General features: G+C 42.4%; 1 protein-coding gene across 1 annotated transcript in view; it reads right to left on the bottom strand.

Moving 5' to 3' along the window:
• The window catches only part of MAP3K9 (mitogen-activated protein kinase kinase kinase 9), a 60,326-nt gene extending 55,697 nt beyond the window's left edge, over nucleotides 1–4,629 (bottom strand). The window contains exon 1 of the mRNA XM_031505007.2: nucleotides 4,297–4,629. Within this exon, the coding sequence (XP_031360867.2) occupies nucleotides 4,297–4,597 (301 nt within the window). The 5' untranslated portion in view covers nucleotides 4,598–4,629. The remainder of the gene's footprint in view (nucleotides 1–4,296) is intronic.
• Nucleotides 4,630–17,892: the final 13,263 nt, after the last annotated feature.

Genomic DNA, 17,892 nt, shown 5'->3' on the forward strand with positions numbered 1-17,892 from the left:
CAATAAGAAAAACATTTCTTGATTAACTAATACTGCATTTTTGTTACAAAAACTTCCTTTTCCCATGCGCTGACAGCTATACTTAACAGGCTGACACAAAAAAATCTACAGATGCAACTGCCTTGATTCAGCACACAAACTGCGCCCTGAGCAAAGGCAATGAGAAAATGTATCCTGTACAACTGTACACTAAACACAGTTCATATAGGTGGCCAAAAGAAACCATCCAACACTGACTAATGTAGAATGAAAATTCCACATACCAACCAATGAAAATATGTTGACACAGCTTAATTTACAGTAGCAGAAGGCTACCACTGATGCTACTCTGTATGACATTTGCATGGTTACCAATTACAGTCAATGAAATCTTAAAAAGTTTCAAAGGAAGACTACTATAAAGCAAGATTTGAACAAAAAGTCACCAAGTCTTTTAATACTTTCCTGCGTTTGGAATGTCAAATCTGATGGTTCCCCTGCTTTGCCTAGCAGAAAATTAAGTTTGTAAGGGAGCAGGTTAGATCCCACTTAAATAAACTAGTTTCCTTAGTCCAATCAAATGCCTTTCCTATGTATAAGCCTACAGTACAAGACTTTGTCACAAAACTGTTAATACAAATTCTTCTGTCCACAGCTGCAGGCTTTTATTTTGCCTGAGCTCTACCTTTCCTGAACATGATTTTTAGAAGCTGGCTTACTTTTGTAAGTTAGTCAAACCTATGAGTTAGTTTAATAAAGATGCCTTTGCTGCTTTTCCTAGCATTCCATGAACAAAAGAATAATGGGAAACAAGACAGAAATTTGACCAAGAAAGTCTGACAGAAAGAGAAAAGGGCTCTTCCAGTCAGAACACCAAGAGAACTTATTTTTCTGCTACTGTGAATACATATTTTGGGTAACACTCAGCTTCAGGGATTTGCACAACAAAGATTTCAGTCTTACAGTAGTAACCTTGGTATTCAAATGCTTGAGACAGAGATTACTAATAAACATGAAACCAGAAATACTGACATTTTAGAACAGGACTGTAATGACAATAACTCCAGATGCAAGGCTACCCTGTACTGAAAATACATGAAGAGTCACTCTTGTATTTCTTACTAATAAAAGATCTAAAGAAATCAGATGTTGAGGCCTACCTCTTCAGTGAATCGAATTTCAGCACTGCTAGAATCCTCAATTAACCTGCTCCTAGGGACGAGGTTCAGTTAAAAGACTGGAAATGAACACACGCACCCCACACCACCAGGGTGACATCCTGCCCTGCCAACTCCGAACAGACAGCGTCCAGGTGCTGTTCACAGCGGGCGCTCTGCCCAGGCGTTTCACGGATTAAGAGCACGCCAACAGTGGCCGAGCGAGCCGCCCGCGGGTCAGCAGGTGCTGAAGGGACAGCTCCGGCGGCAGCGGGGACGGGACGGCCCGCGGGCAGCGCCCCGGCTCCCCCCTCCACACCCCCTTCCCCCACCCGCCCCGATGCTGGGGAGAAGGTGGCAGGCAGGAGCAAGAGATGGGCAAAAGAAACCGAAGGGCTGGAAAGTAGAACACTTCGTGTGCCACCACCCATCTTCCATGAGAAAAAGCACGTCCTTGCTGGAGGCACAAATTAATAGGGGTGGGATGTACAACCGAGAGACTTCAGCTTCCACATGAAATCTAATGCATGACATTGAATGTTCTTTTATCTGGAAGTACAACCTTAACTTAGTTTGAAAATGTGTACTTCTATAATGCAAACTGGCCAGCTTACCCTCATGGGTAGCTTATTCGTGAAAAAAAAACCCTGATTTTTAAAAAATGTTTTGTTTAGGGTTTTTTAAAAGTTATTTTCTGCTGAATTCGTTTATTCATTTTCATAGTTTGAGTTATACAGGTACATTAGGGCACAAAATACTTGTTTTTCTTCACATTTCTGAACATACTAACTCCAGTGTCATTTGGCAGATGTGTTGTACAGGACCGTACAGAATTCAAGAACTGAAGTCCTCTCATTTCTCTGTGGGCCGGTAAGGAATTACAGGGCCTGTATGTCATGAACCAGTGGCCATGTTGACAACTGCAAAGTAGGTGCTGTTTAATCAGCCCTCATTAGACCATATGATTAAACTGTTTAATTCAGTCTTAAGTGTTTAAGAACCCACAGAACAGATGAGAGTCCCTCGAATTGGCCCACTCCTGACAGCCACTACAGGCTACTTTTTATCATTGATGATATCCTCACCAAGGCAAGATTCAAGCACACTACATGGATGGCTAAAATTACCAGCTAAACTAGGACAACTCTCAGTAGAAGCAGAATCTCTAGGACTTAACCTCCCAGATTTCCATTAAATATATAGATAAACTTTAGGAAAGCAAGTAAAAATAGGTTCTGTACTGAGGTGCATGTCCAGTATGACACTTTCACAATACTCCTGTAAAACTGGACTTATTGGAAGTATTAAAAAATAGATGGTGATTCATATTCCAAGCGGCTATCAAGCTAACATCAGCAGCTCTAAAAGTGGATTGCATTCCTTGCAAAGGATTTCTAATACTCAACTTGAAAATCCAATTAGATGGCAACCAACTTTAACCCCTATCCAAACTGCATTGTTTAAAAAAAAAAAAACCATAGTCCTTAAGCATTATACAAACCTCTGAAGGGCAATAAATTCTATTTTGTTATGAACATATGGTTGGTAACTTGACAGAAGAGAACTAGTGTAGCACTGTAGGGGCATGGGAAGAATAAGGCAAAGATGAAGGGGAAAGGTACAACTGCTGGTGAGCTATCAAACCGTAGAAGAGGCAGCAAGACAGGAGAACCCACAGTTACAAAGCCTGAACTTGAAGACTCAATATAGGATGGGAGCTGAGAGTTCAAAAAGTCCTACAGAAATGTTTCTTTTAAGTATCTCAAAAGCAAAACCTAATAAGCATTCATTCACAGCTTTTTCTATGTGTGGGGGAAAAAAATAACTTACCAGTGCTCTTGCAGCATGAAAGAAAGGAACAGCACCTAGTTCTTTCACAAGCCCAAGGGCAAAACTGCAAATTACTGAGTTTTACCTAAATGCTTTCAAGCAGAATACAAAATAAAATAAAAAAAGCCATTAGTTGTATTCCTTGGAGATACGGCCTAGATAGGACAAAGCATTTTTCAATTCTTTTTCTAGAAAAGCCTACTAGTCCAAATATTTTTCTCTGCTCCTCCAAAAAAAAAAAAAAAAAAAAAAAATCCTTGCCTGAATTGTCAATGGTGATAGAGAAACATGATCTAGAAAGTCATTCCATGTTGTTTCTCTTTCTACAATTGTACACAGTGACTAAAAAATGTAGAGATGAAACAGCCTTTTTCTCTGTCTCCAACAAAGGCTTCAAAACTGCACTGAAATTCAGGGAAACAAACCAATCCCTCACTGCCTTCAGCATCACAACATAGTCAAGTGACCCTCAGGCAGGACCAGATACCCAAATGTGGATACAACTCATTCACAAGTATTTTAGGACGGAATTTGTAAGAAGGCAGAGGAACCTGGTAACAGAAGTCAATTTAGCAATTTTTCAGTCAGAAATAACAAGCTTTTGGTTAGTAAATACGATAATACTGAACAAGTATTAGCAGGGAATCAACACTTCAGAAAACAACTGCTTCCCTCCCAGCAACCTTTAAGAATATCCTTAAGGCAGAATGACCAGAGCCCTGGTTACTCCACCACTGCCAAGCCTCTAGGATTTTGTCGCTTGATGAAAATTTATCAGCCTCTGGAAACACAGGTCTTAACAATGGGAAACTGCTGCCGGCGCCGCTGAAACGCTAACACAGTGAGCCAAGCTCTGCCTTCCAGGGAGACAGAAGGGCACTGAGCAGCAGGAATGCCTCCGCGGGTGGGAAGGGGAACACACCGGGGACCTGGGGCGGCCCCAGGGCGGGGGGCCGGGGCTCCGTAGCCCCTCCGCTCGCCGCCGAAAGCCATTGCAGGCCCCCTACCCCGCCAGCGGCTGTGCCCCCGGCCTCCCACGGCCTCTCGCCACCGGATGGGCCTTCCCGACCCCTCAGCGGCGGCCCCGGCTTCCAGCAGGACCCACGGACGGGCCGGGCCAGCCGGACCGGGTCAGGCCCCTCCTCAGGGACATCGGGAGGGCCGAGCCTCGGCTCTCCCCACAACCTCGGCAGTTCCGCCGCTCTCTTCCCCCCTCCCATACCCATCCCAAGCCCGCGATAGGGGGACAGGATCGGGCCTCTCCCCCGGCTCCCTCCCTCTCGGCGGAGGGGCCGCGCCGAGCCCCCTGCCCGGGCCCGGGCTCCCTTACGCTGTATGGCGGGGGGCGGCGGGTATCGGGCGCGCAGCTCCGGGCCGCCCCCCTGCACGCCGCTGCTCACGTAGTTGCTGGGGAAGATGCCGACGCGCTGGTCGATCTTGCCCGTCCACCAGCCCTCGTCGCCGGACACGTGCGAGTCCCGGGACAGCACCTGCACCACGTCCCCCGGCCGCAGGCTCAGCTCGTCCTCGCCGCACGCCTCGTATTCGAAGACAGCGGTCCAGAGCGGCCCGTCGCCCGGCGGCTCCCCGCCGCCCGCGCCCTCCTGGCTGAGCTCGGTGAGGGGCTCCATGGCGAGGCTGCTCCATAGGGGGAGGCGCCCGCGGCAGCCGGGCGCTGCGGGGGGCGGCGGGGCCGGGACCGCCGCCTATTGTTCATGCGGCCCGGCGCCCGCCGGCACCAGGTGCCGCCGCCGCTGCCGGGACTTCCCGGCGCGGGGCCGCCTCAGCCTAGCACGGGCAGGGGCGAGACCGGGCAGCGCGTGCCGTGGAGGAGTCCCCGCATCCCCCCCATCCGCCGCCGCCTCCTCCGTGCCCGCCTCCGCCTCCTGCCGCCGCCGCCGCACATCCCGGAGCCACCTGACTCTCTGGCAGCTTCGGCGGCGCGAGGGGTGGGCAGGGCAGGCCCCGCCCCCGCGCCGCCATTGGCCGCCGCCGCCGCCCGTCAGCACCGCCCTCACCTGATTGAGGGCGCGCGCCCCCTTGGCCACGCCCCGGCCCCGCCCGGTCCCCGGCCCCGGAGTCGCGCCCTCACCGATTGGCCCCCGCACGGTCAGCTCTCGCTTCTCATTGGGCCGCGCCTCCCAGCCCCGCCTTCCCCGCTGCGTCTCATTGGCTGGGAAAAGGGGCACGACACGGGCCAAGGGCGGGGTGGGGCGGCCCGAGGGCGGAGCGGGCGCGCGCCCCCTGGCGGCAGGCGGAGACGGCGCACACCTGAGCCGGCCCCGCCGCGGCCCCGGCCCCGGCCCCGGCCCCGGCCCCGGCCCCGGCCCCGGCCCCGGCCCCGGCCGGAACCGGACAGTCCCTGTTTTGTTAGGCCATGGACTCCCACAGCCCGTCCCAACTTAAGCACGGGTGTTAGATGGTTTCTGCACGAAGTTACCGCGCGTGTATCCCTGCTGAATGCCGTCGCTAAAAATTAACAGAATTTAATTCTCACTCTTGCAACCAGCATGTAGCTGCTCGGTCCTGAAAATCCAAATTCCTTCTCCCTGCTGCCAGTGTTTTCACAGCTTGTGGAGACGCCAGATCTTGTCAATGGAATTTGTTTGCACTTGGTGATATTACTGGGAGATTTTCTTTGCATTTCATTCCATTTTTTTTTTTTTTTAATCCTGATTTGAATTCCAGTGGTAAAACTGGAAATGAAAACTCTCTGTTCGTGCTTCATCATAACAAAGCCCACCGATGCCAAATGAGAGGTCAAGTACCCTGACCACACCTGATGTCTTCATACTTATACATAAAATGCAGAGCTTTGTTATTCTTTAGTATTTTGTAAATGCAATTACACAATTCTTCTCTGCAATACAGATTTTTTTTTTAATTCTCCATCCTGAGTGGGGCCTTTGGTTTGGTTTATGTACAGAGTAGCTGCTAATAATTCTTTAATTTTGTGCATTGTGTTTTTGTCTATCTATCCTTGCATTAGCATTATGCTGTAGCACCTTTATAGGTAGCACCAGCATTTAGGTTTTTAATAGAATGATGAAGATCTTAGGCATAACACATTCTGAGTTCATTCAAAATCCTTACAATTGTTTGTAAAATATTTGAATTTACTTAAATTTACTCTAGGAATACACCTCCACTCAACTGAACCTTAGTAATAAATATTGCAGAGAACCCTACTGGGAACTACAATTATTCCATTTTCTCTCTTTTTCCCCAAACTTCAGAGCCTTTATTTCTCACAGAAGCAAAACAAACATGGTCTAGAAAGAGCTGGTATGTTAGTATCCTTATTTTACAAATAGAGACCAAAATATGATTAGTTGAGGTCAGAACAAACATTTCACTGTGACGCATGCAAGATTTAGGTATGCTCCAGCACAAGTTTTCAATTGCACTTGTGTAAGAATTGAGCTTTAGGTATTCTCCTCTCTCACCACTGCCTCTGTCAGCGAGGGCAGAACTGGGGATGCATCCTCTCCACTATTAATTTGTTACTTAAGGGTGTGTTTTCACAATTAGTGTAAGCTTATCCGATCCTACTCTGTTGCTGAAAGAGACTTTCCTGCCCCTTGTCACATGCTTGACCTGCTTTCCTGATTGCAACAGTAGTGACTGTGTGGCTGTGGAGTCATTTCAGCTCATTTATCGAGCTGAAAGCTAAGCCTCTGAGTAAAAGCAACTAGTTTTCAATCAGCTTTTAGATTGATCTGAATTGCATTAAGGCTGTACACACAGACATTAAAGCCAGCACAAGGAAGCAGGGCAGGTGAAAGGGACAGCCACCTGGCTTTTTCAGGACCATCCCATCATCCCATCTTTCGGTTACTTTGTCTTGATCATGAAGACAAGGGGTAACAAATAGCTTGTATTCATGGTTTTGGAGTTCAAATAATAGATTACTGAGATGGAATGTGAAAATCTACTGTTAATGTTCCTAGTTAAAGTAATTGCAGTTGCATGCAATAATTTTCTGTCTAATTTTATGCTGAAAAAATTTCAGGTGAGAAATTACAATGCTTTACATTAATACGGTGCTTTAAAAGTTGGAATACAAAAAACGTGAGTGAGATAAGAAAATAGAGGCCTCCTATCTTCCAGCTGTTCGCCACTTATTTTGATCACTGCTATAGAGCACTGATAGGCTTTAAGTAAAGAGTTATATTACTGATGGTGAAAACTATGACAGAAAAAAAATTGCTACTGTAGAGGCTCAGGTTGCCTGCTGTAGTGACCTGCCAAGACAGAACCCTGCCATCTTGTGGAATGCTTTGATATCAAAGTACACTGCTTCTCAAAAAATACCTTTTTTTTTTTCTCTTTATTTTTTATTTTCCGAGATTATATGTTTGTTTCTACAGAAGTAGTATCACTGGCTCAGGAAGCTGTTTGTGCCTGGAGTGTCCAGGGAAATACTCTGAAGAGCCATCATAGGATTTTCCCACTCTCATAGACTTCTCTTGGCATCTTTTACCAGCCATGTCAGAGACGGGTTCTGAATTAAAAGATCTGGCCAGATTGAGTAGGCTGTTCTTAACATCAAGGTAAATAGAATTGTCAGTAAATGTTAAATTCATATTCCAGTAACTGGCAAAAGGTAGATGAAGAGAATGTTAAAGACTGTCTGCATGCAGTCTTTGAAGGATGACATTTTAGCTTTGGCAAGATACAGACAGATTTTTGAAATGGTGCATGCCTTTCTGGTGAACATATAGCCCAAATGCTACGTTTAAAGTTTTTTCTTATGCATTTTCTAATAAGACAGTATCTGTTCCCATTATTATTCAGCAGATTAGGGAATTAGATTATAGATACAACAGATCCCGTTCCTAACGTCTGTACTTGAATACACACAGAGTGTGTATTCAGTGAATACACACAGAGTGTGTATTCAGATACAGACTTCTTAAAGTTTGGACATGGATTTTGCTATAATGTGTTTCAAAAGAAGAGTCTAACCTGCAAAATGCAGATGATACTCTGAATTTAGTTCAAAATTTCTTCAAACTGAGAACTTTGAACCAAAGCTTTTAATTCAGGCTCATTTTTGCATCTACATTTTAAAAGTGCCAACAAGTTGTTAGATGATAAACAAAAAGGCCAGTCTATTCCCAGTCTTTGTTTTAAGAAGCAATGGAAATTATTCTGCTTATTCAGTATCATTATCAATATAAACTTAGGATTATGATCTCAGCTTTTGTCCTGTGTTTTCTAGAGGCTTGTGCAGACTACCACTGGACTTAGCAGCTCTGTAAAGTATTAAAACTTGGCAGTCCATAATTATAAATCTATCTGGATATCAAAATATTGACAGTCAAGGCTCCTAGTATCTGTGTTCTGTAAAGGAAAAAAAAAAAAAAAAAAGCCAGAATGATATTAAGAAACAAAAGGAAGATGAATGTCCAGAAAAAAAAGGAAAGACTGCGGGCACAGTCCAGCTACACTGCAGTACTAGAAACATACTGTGATTCCAACTATAGCTATAATGACAGCACATCTCTCTCAGCACAGTAAGAAAGTATAAAAGATTAAGGATATGCCCCTTGGCACATCTTATTGCAGCTCACTCCTTTTAAATCCTGTGGTAATTTATATTGCATAATAAATTAACACAGCACTCTCATTTGGCTTTTATACATGTCAGAGGATATACCACAGACCTGTTCCATGCCTATATCCCCAGATATAGCCATATATAGTACTCTGGAGATGACTCTCATTCCAGTAGACAGATTTTTTTGATCAATTGCTGATAATTTCTACTCAAACAATGTAAACTTTACTGACAAATGGATTTTTCTATCATTAAAAATTACCTCTCTACATGGCTGTAAAGCTGGACTGTTTTTTTCCCCCCACTTTAGAACAGTACAGCTTTTCCAGCATCACTTTAGTGTAGGTTTGTTCTTGACTTGATGAGGGGGAGAGGGGTAAGCCACTGGCAACAGAAGCTTTACGAACTGTGCTGTGCTAGCTAGGAGGCAGGCTGCAAATCTGGGTCTTGAGCATCTGAGTCAGTAAAGAGAGAGCTCTAGTCTGCTTCATAAAATATATATGCTAATCTCCCAGATGGCTATATGTTCTTTCTCCATAAAACAGATGACCTGGAAAAATAAAAGATAAAAACACTGGAGAGTGGGAATTCTGGGCCAAAATCTGGAAGCTTGCAGTAGATTTTACAGACAGACTCAGATTTTAAATTTAGTTTGGATCTGGTTTCATAACAAAATATAGCAATGGCTATTATTATAGGTCACAGCATAATTTCACATGCAACATGAATCATTCATACATCTGCATCCCTCTAAGAAAACTATAACAAAGGAACACTTTCAAATGAGATTTCTGTCTGCACTAGAAGATATACCCATAACAGAAATAATGGTTAACTTTGGCTTAGTAATGATTAACATTTGCACACTGTGTATTACCTCAATCCAAGCCACATATACAGCTCTTGTTTGATTACTCAGAGATTGAGTTGCTGCTCCTGTGAGGGAATATCAGAACCATGCAGCCACACTGGCAACCTTGTGCCACAGTTTCGCAAATGTGTGGAACAAATATTTAACTTATTTGCAGAACTGTGATTAGTGCAATGCAAATGCTCTCACCAGAGTTCAGGAGAGGCGCTACAGAAAACTTTTCAGGTTTCTGAAATCTTTGTTTTCATACTTAATGTGAAAAATAAAGCAGCAGCAGACTACCCTGCAGTGTTATGGCCAGCATATGGTGCAGCACTTACTCAGAGTACTCTGTACTGCCTCCAGCACCTTGTGTCCTATTCAAGGCTTTATGCCCATATCTCCTTGTTTGTGAGGGAAAATGAGATTTTGTTTGGAAATAACAACACCAAGAAGGGAAACAAGGTATTTTGTTTAGGTTTTAAGTTTGTCAAACAAAGCCTTTGGGACAGTTTTCAGATCACCAAAACCATCCTTGAATTGCTTCAGAAAGACAACACAGAAAATGAAGTATCTGAGTTCAAGCCATACAGATGCAAACTTCATTTCTAAATATACAGAGACACAATATTAATTAGATAACAACATTCATAGCCTCATACCAAATCATCACTCTGCTAAATCTGCTATTATAAAGTTATGGATATAGAATAGATAACCTTTCATTTGGAGTAGCATAATCCTTTTTTTGATTGTGGCTAATGTATTTTTTCTCCTAATTTGTATTTACTGAGTTAACTTATTATTCAGAATAATAAACCTCAATCTAAAATAAGACAAACTAGGTCAGTGCAGTAGTAATTATCATAGAATTATATAATGGCTTGGGTTAGAAGAGGCTTTAAAGATATTCTCATTTCAACCCCCTGCCTTGTTCCAACCCCCCTGTCCCCTGTCCCTAGGGTAGGGACATCTTTCACTAGACCAGATGACTCAGGGCCCCATCCAGCCTGGTGCTGAACACTTCCAGGGATGTAGCAGACACAGCTTTCCTGAGCAACTTGTTCCAGTGACTTACCACCCTCACCTTCCTAGGAAATTCCTACTAAAGAATTTCTTCCTAATATCTAATCTAGACATGCCCTTTGTCAGTTTAAAGCCATTATCCCTTGTCCTATCACTACTTGCCCTTGTCAATTGACCCTCTGCAGCTCTCCTGAAGACCCCTTTATGTACTAGAAGGCTCCAATAAGGTCCACCCCCAGCCTTCTCTTCTGTCTCAGTCTTCATTGTAATTTTTTTGACACATTGTCTTGAGGTAACAGGTGACATTTGCCTGCTGTTTCCTTTTATTTACAATCCCAGTTTAAATCCTTGGCATAATTAGTTAGAGGAACCTCTTTTAAAAAATGGATTACTACTGGAAAATTTTCTGTCTTGATTTCCCCGTACAGTGTCTACTCTATGCCTGGTGACTAAGCTCAGATACTGTATCCATTCTATATTTCATGAGGCAACTAGAAGGAGATTTCCTCATACTTATATGAAAATAGACCTAAGTCTGTTATGATCTTTTAGTTAAGTGTGGGCAGAGAGACACATCATGTTTTTATTGTGATGCTATCTCAGTACTGGCAGCACCAGATCCACAGACAGCCAGAGACATGCACTGAGCAGGGATTTCATGCTACAGGATTGAAGCCATGTCAAGAACTCTGCCTGTACAATGCAGAATTAATTTGTGTTATCTCTTTGCACTATTTTCTTTCTCAAATTGGTGGTGTTAATTAGTGGGCTTGGTCATGCACACCATCAAGGCACTATACAATTCACTGTACAGCTGAAGCTTTTGTAGGATAAGGGAAACGTGATTCATGGAGTGAGACTAGACAGTTCAGTCCCGGACTACAGACTGGTCAGTGTCATGCAGTCTAATTCGTACCCGAACAGTATTCAAAAGATAACATTAAACATAACTAACTTACGAAGGATACATGCCACCTTCTTTCTCATGGTGTCGTATTTCCCCTTCAAATTATGCTGCTAAAAGAGCCGGTAAGAATAGAATTGGTTAGCGTATGAATGACAGAATTTTTTGCACCTAAGTGTTGCTTGACCATAACTCTTCCTCCTCGGCTGCTGGTAGGACCTAAACTTTTTCCCGGTGTGGTGGCGGTGAAGCCCCTGGAGCCCTGCGGGAGGCGCCGGGAGCCCGCGGTCCCTCCCGCCGCCCCGAGCGCCTCCGGCCGCTCCGCGCCAGAAAACGGAGGGATTCTCTCCAGTCTATTTTTGGCCCTGCTGGAGCCTTGCGCTGTTTGCTCGGCGCTCAGAGCTCATTGTTTTTGTTCACTTAGATGAACCAATTGTAGTCTACATAGGATGTATTTGTTTTTCAGTTCCTTAAACCATTATTACCTTTTTCCTGATCCTCTTATAAAAATGGACTTTTGACACCCTGCCAGGCTGCATTACTGAATTCCCTTGCCTGTTTCAGGGTGAAATCATGATAAAGGCAGGAACTTTTACTGAAAGGAAAAAAAAAAAAACCTCACATTAAGAAAATGTGGAAGAAAACCTTACTGTGGGAAAGAAGCAAGTTACGTAATAGCGAAGAAATGCGGTAGTGAGTCATCCGGCTCATGAGCACTTCATCTGGTGAAGTTAGCACCATCCAGGAGGGAATTTGCCAGGCCCTGCTTACATCCCACAGCCAGTAAGCCTTGCCAGAGGTACAGCACTGAAAATAGAACTGTATCAAGTAATCCCCTAGCATATATGAGAAACCATATCACAGTTGTATTCAGTAGAAGCAACAACTGTCCTTACCTTCATTTTCTTACAAATAGCACCACCAGGCTTATCTAGGTCCACAAGGTAGCCTGGAAGACTTAGGTCCACTGGCTCCCCAAAACACCCATTTTGTCCTTGGAAGACCCCTTTTTATGGTCCATGCTTCATACTACTCTTATATTTTTCTCCAGCTTCACCCTCAAACAAGGTCTTTTATGCTCAGAAACGGGTTGATTTCAGTTCTTTTCTGTTCTCCAGTTTATCCCTTTTAACCTTCTGTGGATTTTAGGGCTGCCATTACAAATCCTAAGAGTGATGTAAGAGTGAGAGGAAAGAAAGAAACACATGCATTTTGGATGTAATCTTGTTTCCTTTTCTTAAAAACTCTGCAGGAGGCAAGGCAGGTTAACTAACTTTCACTTGAGCTTTGAAAAGTCTTAATTTGATTGTAACTGTATATGCTCATCTAGGACTTCTGTCTTTTTCCTCAGCTCTGTGACAGGTGTTCAGGTTTGTACACTCGAAGACTGACTAATTCTTGGCTCACTTCTATCCATTATATTGTATAGAGAGTGTTAAAGAGAAAAATGAGTCAGAAACACAATGGCCATTGCTATGTCATTGGTGGGGGAAAGATGAGGTGTTACTATAAAAGACAAAAAGACAAGATTTCAGTAATAAAATCTCTCCTTTTCCTGAAGATTACACAAAGCCACACATGCAAACTGTACAGCCACTTCCTACTGAATTTCTTTGAAGGTCACTCTAGCTAATGGAATTTGATGGATTTTCTGGAGATATCAGTCGCCTTCCTTCTAAACATTTCTAGCCTGGAGCTGATATTCATCCATCACTCCATGAAACTCAGTCCCTCATAATTTCTCTGTTGTATTTATGAGCAAAACTGACAATTTAATCACTTGTCTCAAAGTCTGTGGCATGATGAGGTACATAGAAACAGATGAAATTAGCTAGTGAGAATAGCATCTGACAGAAGCTCTTACCAGGCCTGCCAGTCACACAGAAGTATTTTTGAGAAAGTATGTGTTGTTTAGATCAGTTCTAAGAAGTAAGACAGAAGGGAGGCCAGTGAAAAGCTGAATAATTGTAAGTTCTAAATTCTTTACTTGTAAGATTCAGACCCAAGGCACTTTCTGCATTAAAAGAAAAGCAGAGATAAGCATAGTGTTCCTGATGTCAGTAGAAGTAATAGTTGTGAATAAAGCTGCTTTTCAATCTAGAGCTTTCAAAATTACACCTGAAGTTTTGACTTTAAAAAAATCCAAAATGTTTTGCTTGTTTTCCATCATATGTCATTTAAAGATTTACAAGAAAGTATTTAGTTGCATTGCTACAACTTAACTGTGAAAAAATTCAAAATGCAGTCCAAGAGTCAAATTACTTTAGCTACCTGTACTTAATGCTCTTGTTACACAGTGAAACTGTTTTTCCTATTATTTATGTAATGATCAATAGTGAATTAAATCTTTGGAACACTTGTCCTACTGAAAAATATCTTTTTGTGGTTAAAATATTTTTTGTAACAAAACTTCCTCTTTTCATGTCACAGCACATGCTGAAACAATGGCAAAAAGATAAATTACTGTAAAACTAATTGTAACTGTTGTAAATGTTTTGTAATGGATTGTAATAGGGATGCTGTAAAGCAGCCCTAATTTCTATAATGTTTAGAACACTGTACATAACAGCTATAGGCATATGGCTTACAGATTACAGACACAAACTTCACTGGCATTTCTGGGTTCTGTAATGAGCTCAAAACAGAGTAGAAATATCTCCAAAAGGGTTGCTTACTCCACCCTTCCTTTGTTTCAAAGCAGCTTCTGATTTTTTTTGCCTCTAGGGTTATTTTTAATGTTAGATCATTTCCATTGTTTATCTCCAGAAAAGTGTTTTCAAACCATTTTGCAGTCACCACTGTTCTGGAAAGTCCTATGAAAAACTGAAAGTTATATGTTTCCCTGGCAGATGTGGTCAGAAATATACAACTACCATCAGCATCCTACACCTACAACTAATTCCTTTGCTTTCTAATAGTTTTCTCCTTGATAATTTTTCAGGGAGAAATTAATCCATCAAACATTTCCCAAAGGACTGAATATATCTTTCCATGCTGCAGACCAATAAAGAATGCACTAAGAATAGTGCTATTAATATGGACTGTGTTCTGGAGTGAAGAACAAAGCAGCAGCACAAGGCACCCATGCAAGCGGTCTTGGGAAATACAGACATCTCTGGATGCCTGAGGATTCCTAAGGATCTTCCATGAGGGATTTACAGGCTGTTCCATGATGGGTAAATTCCCTCATTTCTGAGCAAAAGATCATGAAGAAACTCTTCAAAGGCTTGCACCTTCTCAGAGAGTACCCTGTGGGTTTTTCCACAGGAGGGATGGACAAATGAGCAATGTTTGTAGAAAACCCTTTAGACTGGCTGAGAACTGGAATTCATCCACCTGCAATTCTCTGACCTGTGAACTTCACCACTTCTGTGCTGGTCATTATCTGCTCCTGATACAAGCTAGGGAATACTCTTATGGGATTAATAGGCACAGGGGAAAGAATAGCCTTAGTTTCATCCCACTGCCTTTTTCTGAACCAAGAAAAAACTCACTTGTCTACCACTGACTCTGCAGAAGCTGTGACAGTTCCTGCAGATGTTATGTTCATGTAAAACCTAACTCTGTTTAATGGATCGGGAGATCTACATGCTCGATTTGCCTATGATTTACATCATGACCCAGAGCAGATTACTCTATTTGTAACAGTATTAACATCTGTACAAAGCAATTAAGGATACCTTCTTTGCAGGTTGCTTTCATCCAGATTAAAAAAATATATCCAGCATGCATTAATATCAGTGCCACTTAACAGATAACTTTGAGTTGCAAAGAGTTAATCTATTTCTAAGTCCACTTTTCTTGGTGGCACATTGTTCTCTAATCAATCTGGTGCTACTGTGACACTGCTCATGATGAGTATCATCAGGCTTTACTTGTGTGGCAAAGAATTCTGATATCAGACATCATGGACTCAAGAATAAATATAAAAAGTGAAATCCAGTCTGATGTGAGAAGAAGCTGAAGAATATCAGGTCATGCAGCTGAAAGAAGATTCGCATGAAAAATTATGCTGTCCCAGAAGCTGTGGTATAAATACACCTGTGCATGAACACACGGGTCCATATATACAGGTACGTGTGCTCTGTGTTCACAGGGATTGCTTTGTTGGATTTCAGCAGAGAGCTGGCTGAAGGCAGAGGCTGCAAGGATGGACAAGTTGAATGTATGCAGGTGTTTGTCTATAGCAATGGGTTTCTTTTGCACTAAGAGCTTCCTCCCAGATCAGTTTAACATGGAAGGCTGTTTTTGGAGGCCGGCCAAAGCCAGTTGCCCATTGAATGGCTGTAACAAACATATTCAACCAGCACAAGAAGGAGAAGACCTTTGTTGCTGCTGTTTCCTTGATGAATACTTGTGCCATCTCCAATTGGCTGCCAAAGGCCCTTTCTTTAGAGGCCATATGTCTTCTCTAAGCAAGCTCTCATTACACCTCCTTCAGGCTTCCATCATTCTGCTGTACTTATGCTTGATTACATTTAGTTCATGAAACAATGCAGCTGTAGGATGGTGGCTTTCTTCAGCTTGTGCTCAGAGAGAATATGGCCTAGGGAAGAAGAAACAATTGTCTAACAGCAAATGTTACATACTGGGTAGCTCATATGGATTTTCTTTCTAAATAGCTCTTTAAAGAGTTGCTGGAATACAAGTTATTTTAGTTCTGCCATAAAGTGGCAGTGTTTTGGAGCACTCCCCCCCTCCCCCCTCCCCCCCCCCGATTAATAATTTTCACATTCTGAAATCTGTCAACTATACCTCCAGGCACTGCCAATTCAAGCAAATACAAAAAAGAGTATTCACAACACCTCAGGGCATATTTCATCTGTTCTTCTACACTAAGCAGGTCTGACCTGCTCAGAATTTATCTGGGAGACCTCCAGAGAACAGAAAGAAGAGTACAGGAATGGGCAGATCTTGTGAGGCAGCTGAGATTTCTTGCCAATATAAATCTTGCAACATCTCTGGGAATTCAAACCTTGGTTGTTTAAAAAATAGCACTTTCTTCCACAATCTACCTATATTGGCACTGAAGCACTGTATGACTAGAGATGCTACCTTCCAAAAGGGATTTAAAACTAAGATTCTGCAGTTCTTTGCTCAAATTCAGGTTGTTAACTATGGCCACATTCCATCTCAAGGCAATGAATTACATGCTGTTTCCAATAGTCTTGAATGTCAAAATTATTCTTCACACCTCCTACTGAAGCACACAGTCACTGCCATGTTCCACTTCAGACAAGGCTGTATTCAGTGAGGAGTCTTGCATACATACTTAGCAAAGGAGTTGAAATCAGACAGAAGTATGAAATTACTTTTTTAATTATTCAGAATGAATTTAAAATCCAACAAAGTTCTAGGGAAACTGCTAAGACTTGAAGGACCTCTCAACTAATTTTCCCAAGCAAATCCTTGTAAGAAATGCAATTACATGAAATTGTGAGTTACATTTACTTCCACACGCTCACCTTGCAGTGCCACTAGTTATTCTACAGATTTCCACAGCTCCCTCTTGACAAGCCAGTTGTCTTAACACTATTCTCCAAATTCTGCCCACATTTCCTCCTCAGAGTTCCTAATTTTTGCCTCTTTTCAGTACCCTGAAATTGATAAGCATTTAATATATGTTTTAATTCTGCCTCTGGCAGTGTACTTTAAACCAGAACTGTTTCCTAGGCAGGGGCTGACCAATACAAAAGGCTGAACTTTCTTAGAAAAATGGCTAAGAGGAGCCATAACAGAGAGAAAATCCTTCAAAACTGAGAAGATGCTCTTGGGGGCTCATTATCGTACTATGGGAGATTTGTACTTCAGACAGACAGTTTAACTGCAAAGATCTTAAATTACAATTTATCCCAGTGACATCATGAATCATTGTTTTGTAGAAATCTCTTACAGTGAGGCACCACTCTGCTGTACTTTAAAGAATGTGGTATAAATGCTGCTAAAATACTGTCAGCTGAGTGTTTGGATATTCTAATTTTAGCCTTGTTTATTATGCTTCATCTCCATGGCATTTTTAGGCAATTCATGTACCAGCAATGTTAGAAAATTCTTCTTTTTCAGAGAGACCACATGGTCACTAGGACATTGATGATGCTTCTTGTGATTTCTGTATGGACACATTCACACAATTAGGTCCTTTAATGTAAAAGTGCATGATGCCCTTACAATTTTCTTGTAAGAAGCACTGACAGAACTATTTTTAGGAGGAAAATCCATGTTAAAATTCTACTCTTCTTACAGCAATGGAACTACTAAGCTATTCTGATTGATTTTTCAACCATGTTGAAGCAGCTACAAGAAGTTAGGATAGGGAGACTGTGGCCTACATAGCTGTTAAAAGTGTGGAGCAGAAAGATGCATAAATACAAATTCTAACATTAAATAAAAGGAATGGAATTGAAGTTACTGTTGTTCAAGTGGCAATTTACAGAAAGCTGCTATCAACATGTTGGTAAGAATTTGTTTTTATTAGCTGTCATGGGACTTCTTTGTCTGTGTGGATCTATTTTAAACAGTTTTCCCCTTTCAGCACTCCCTGATAATAAGAAACTTATGTAAGTGCTCTTATTCGGAAAGACTC

This window comes from Lonchura striata, chromosome 6, assembly GCF_046129695.1.
Source record: "Lonchura striata isolate bLonStr1 chromosome 6, bLonStr1.mat, whole genome shotgun sequence".
Lineage (NCBI taxonomy): Eukaryota > Metazoa > Chordata > Aves > Passeriformes > Estrildidae > Lonchura > Lonchura striata.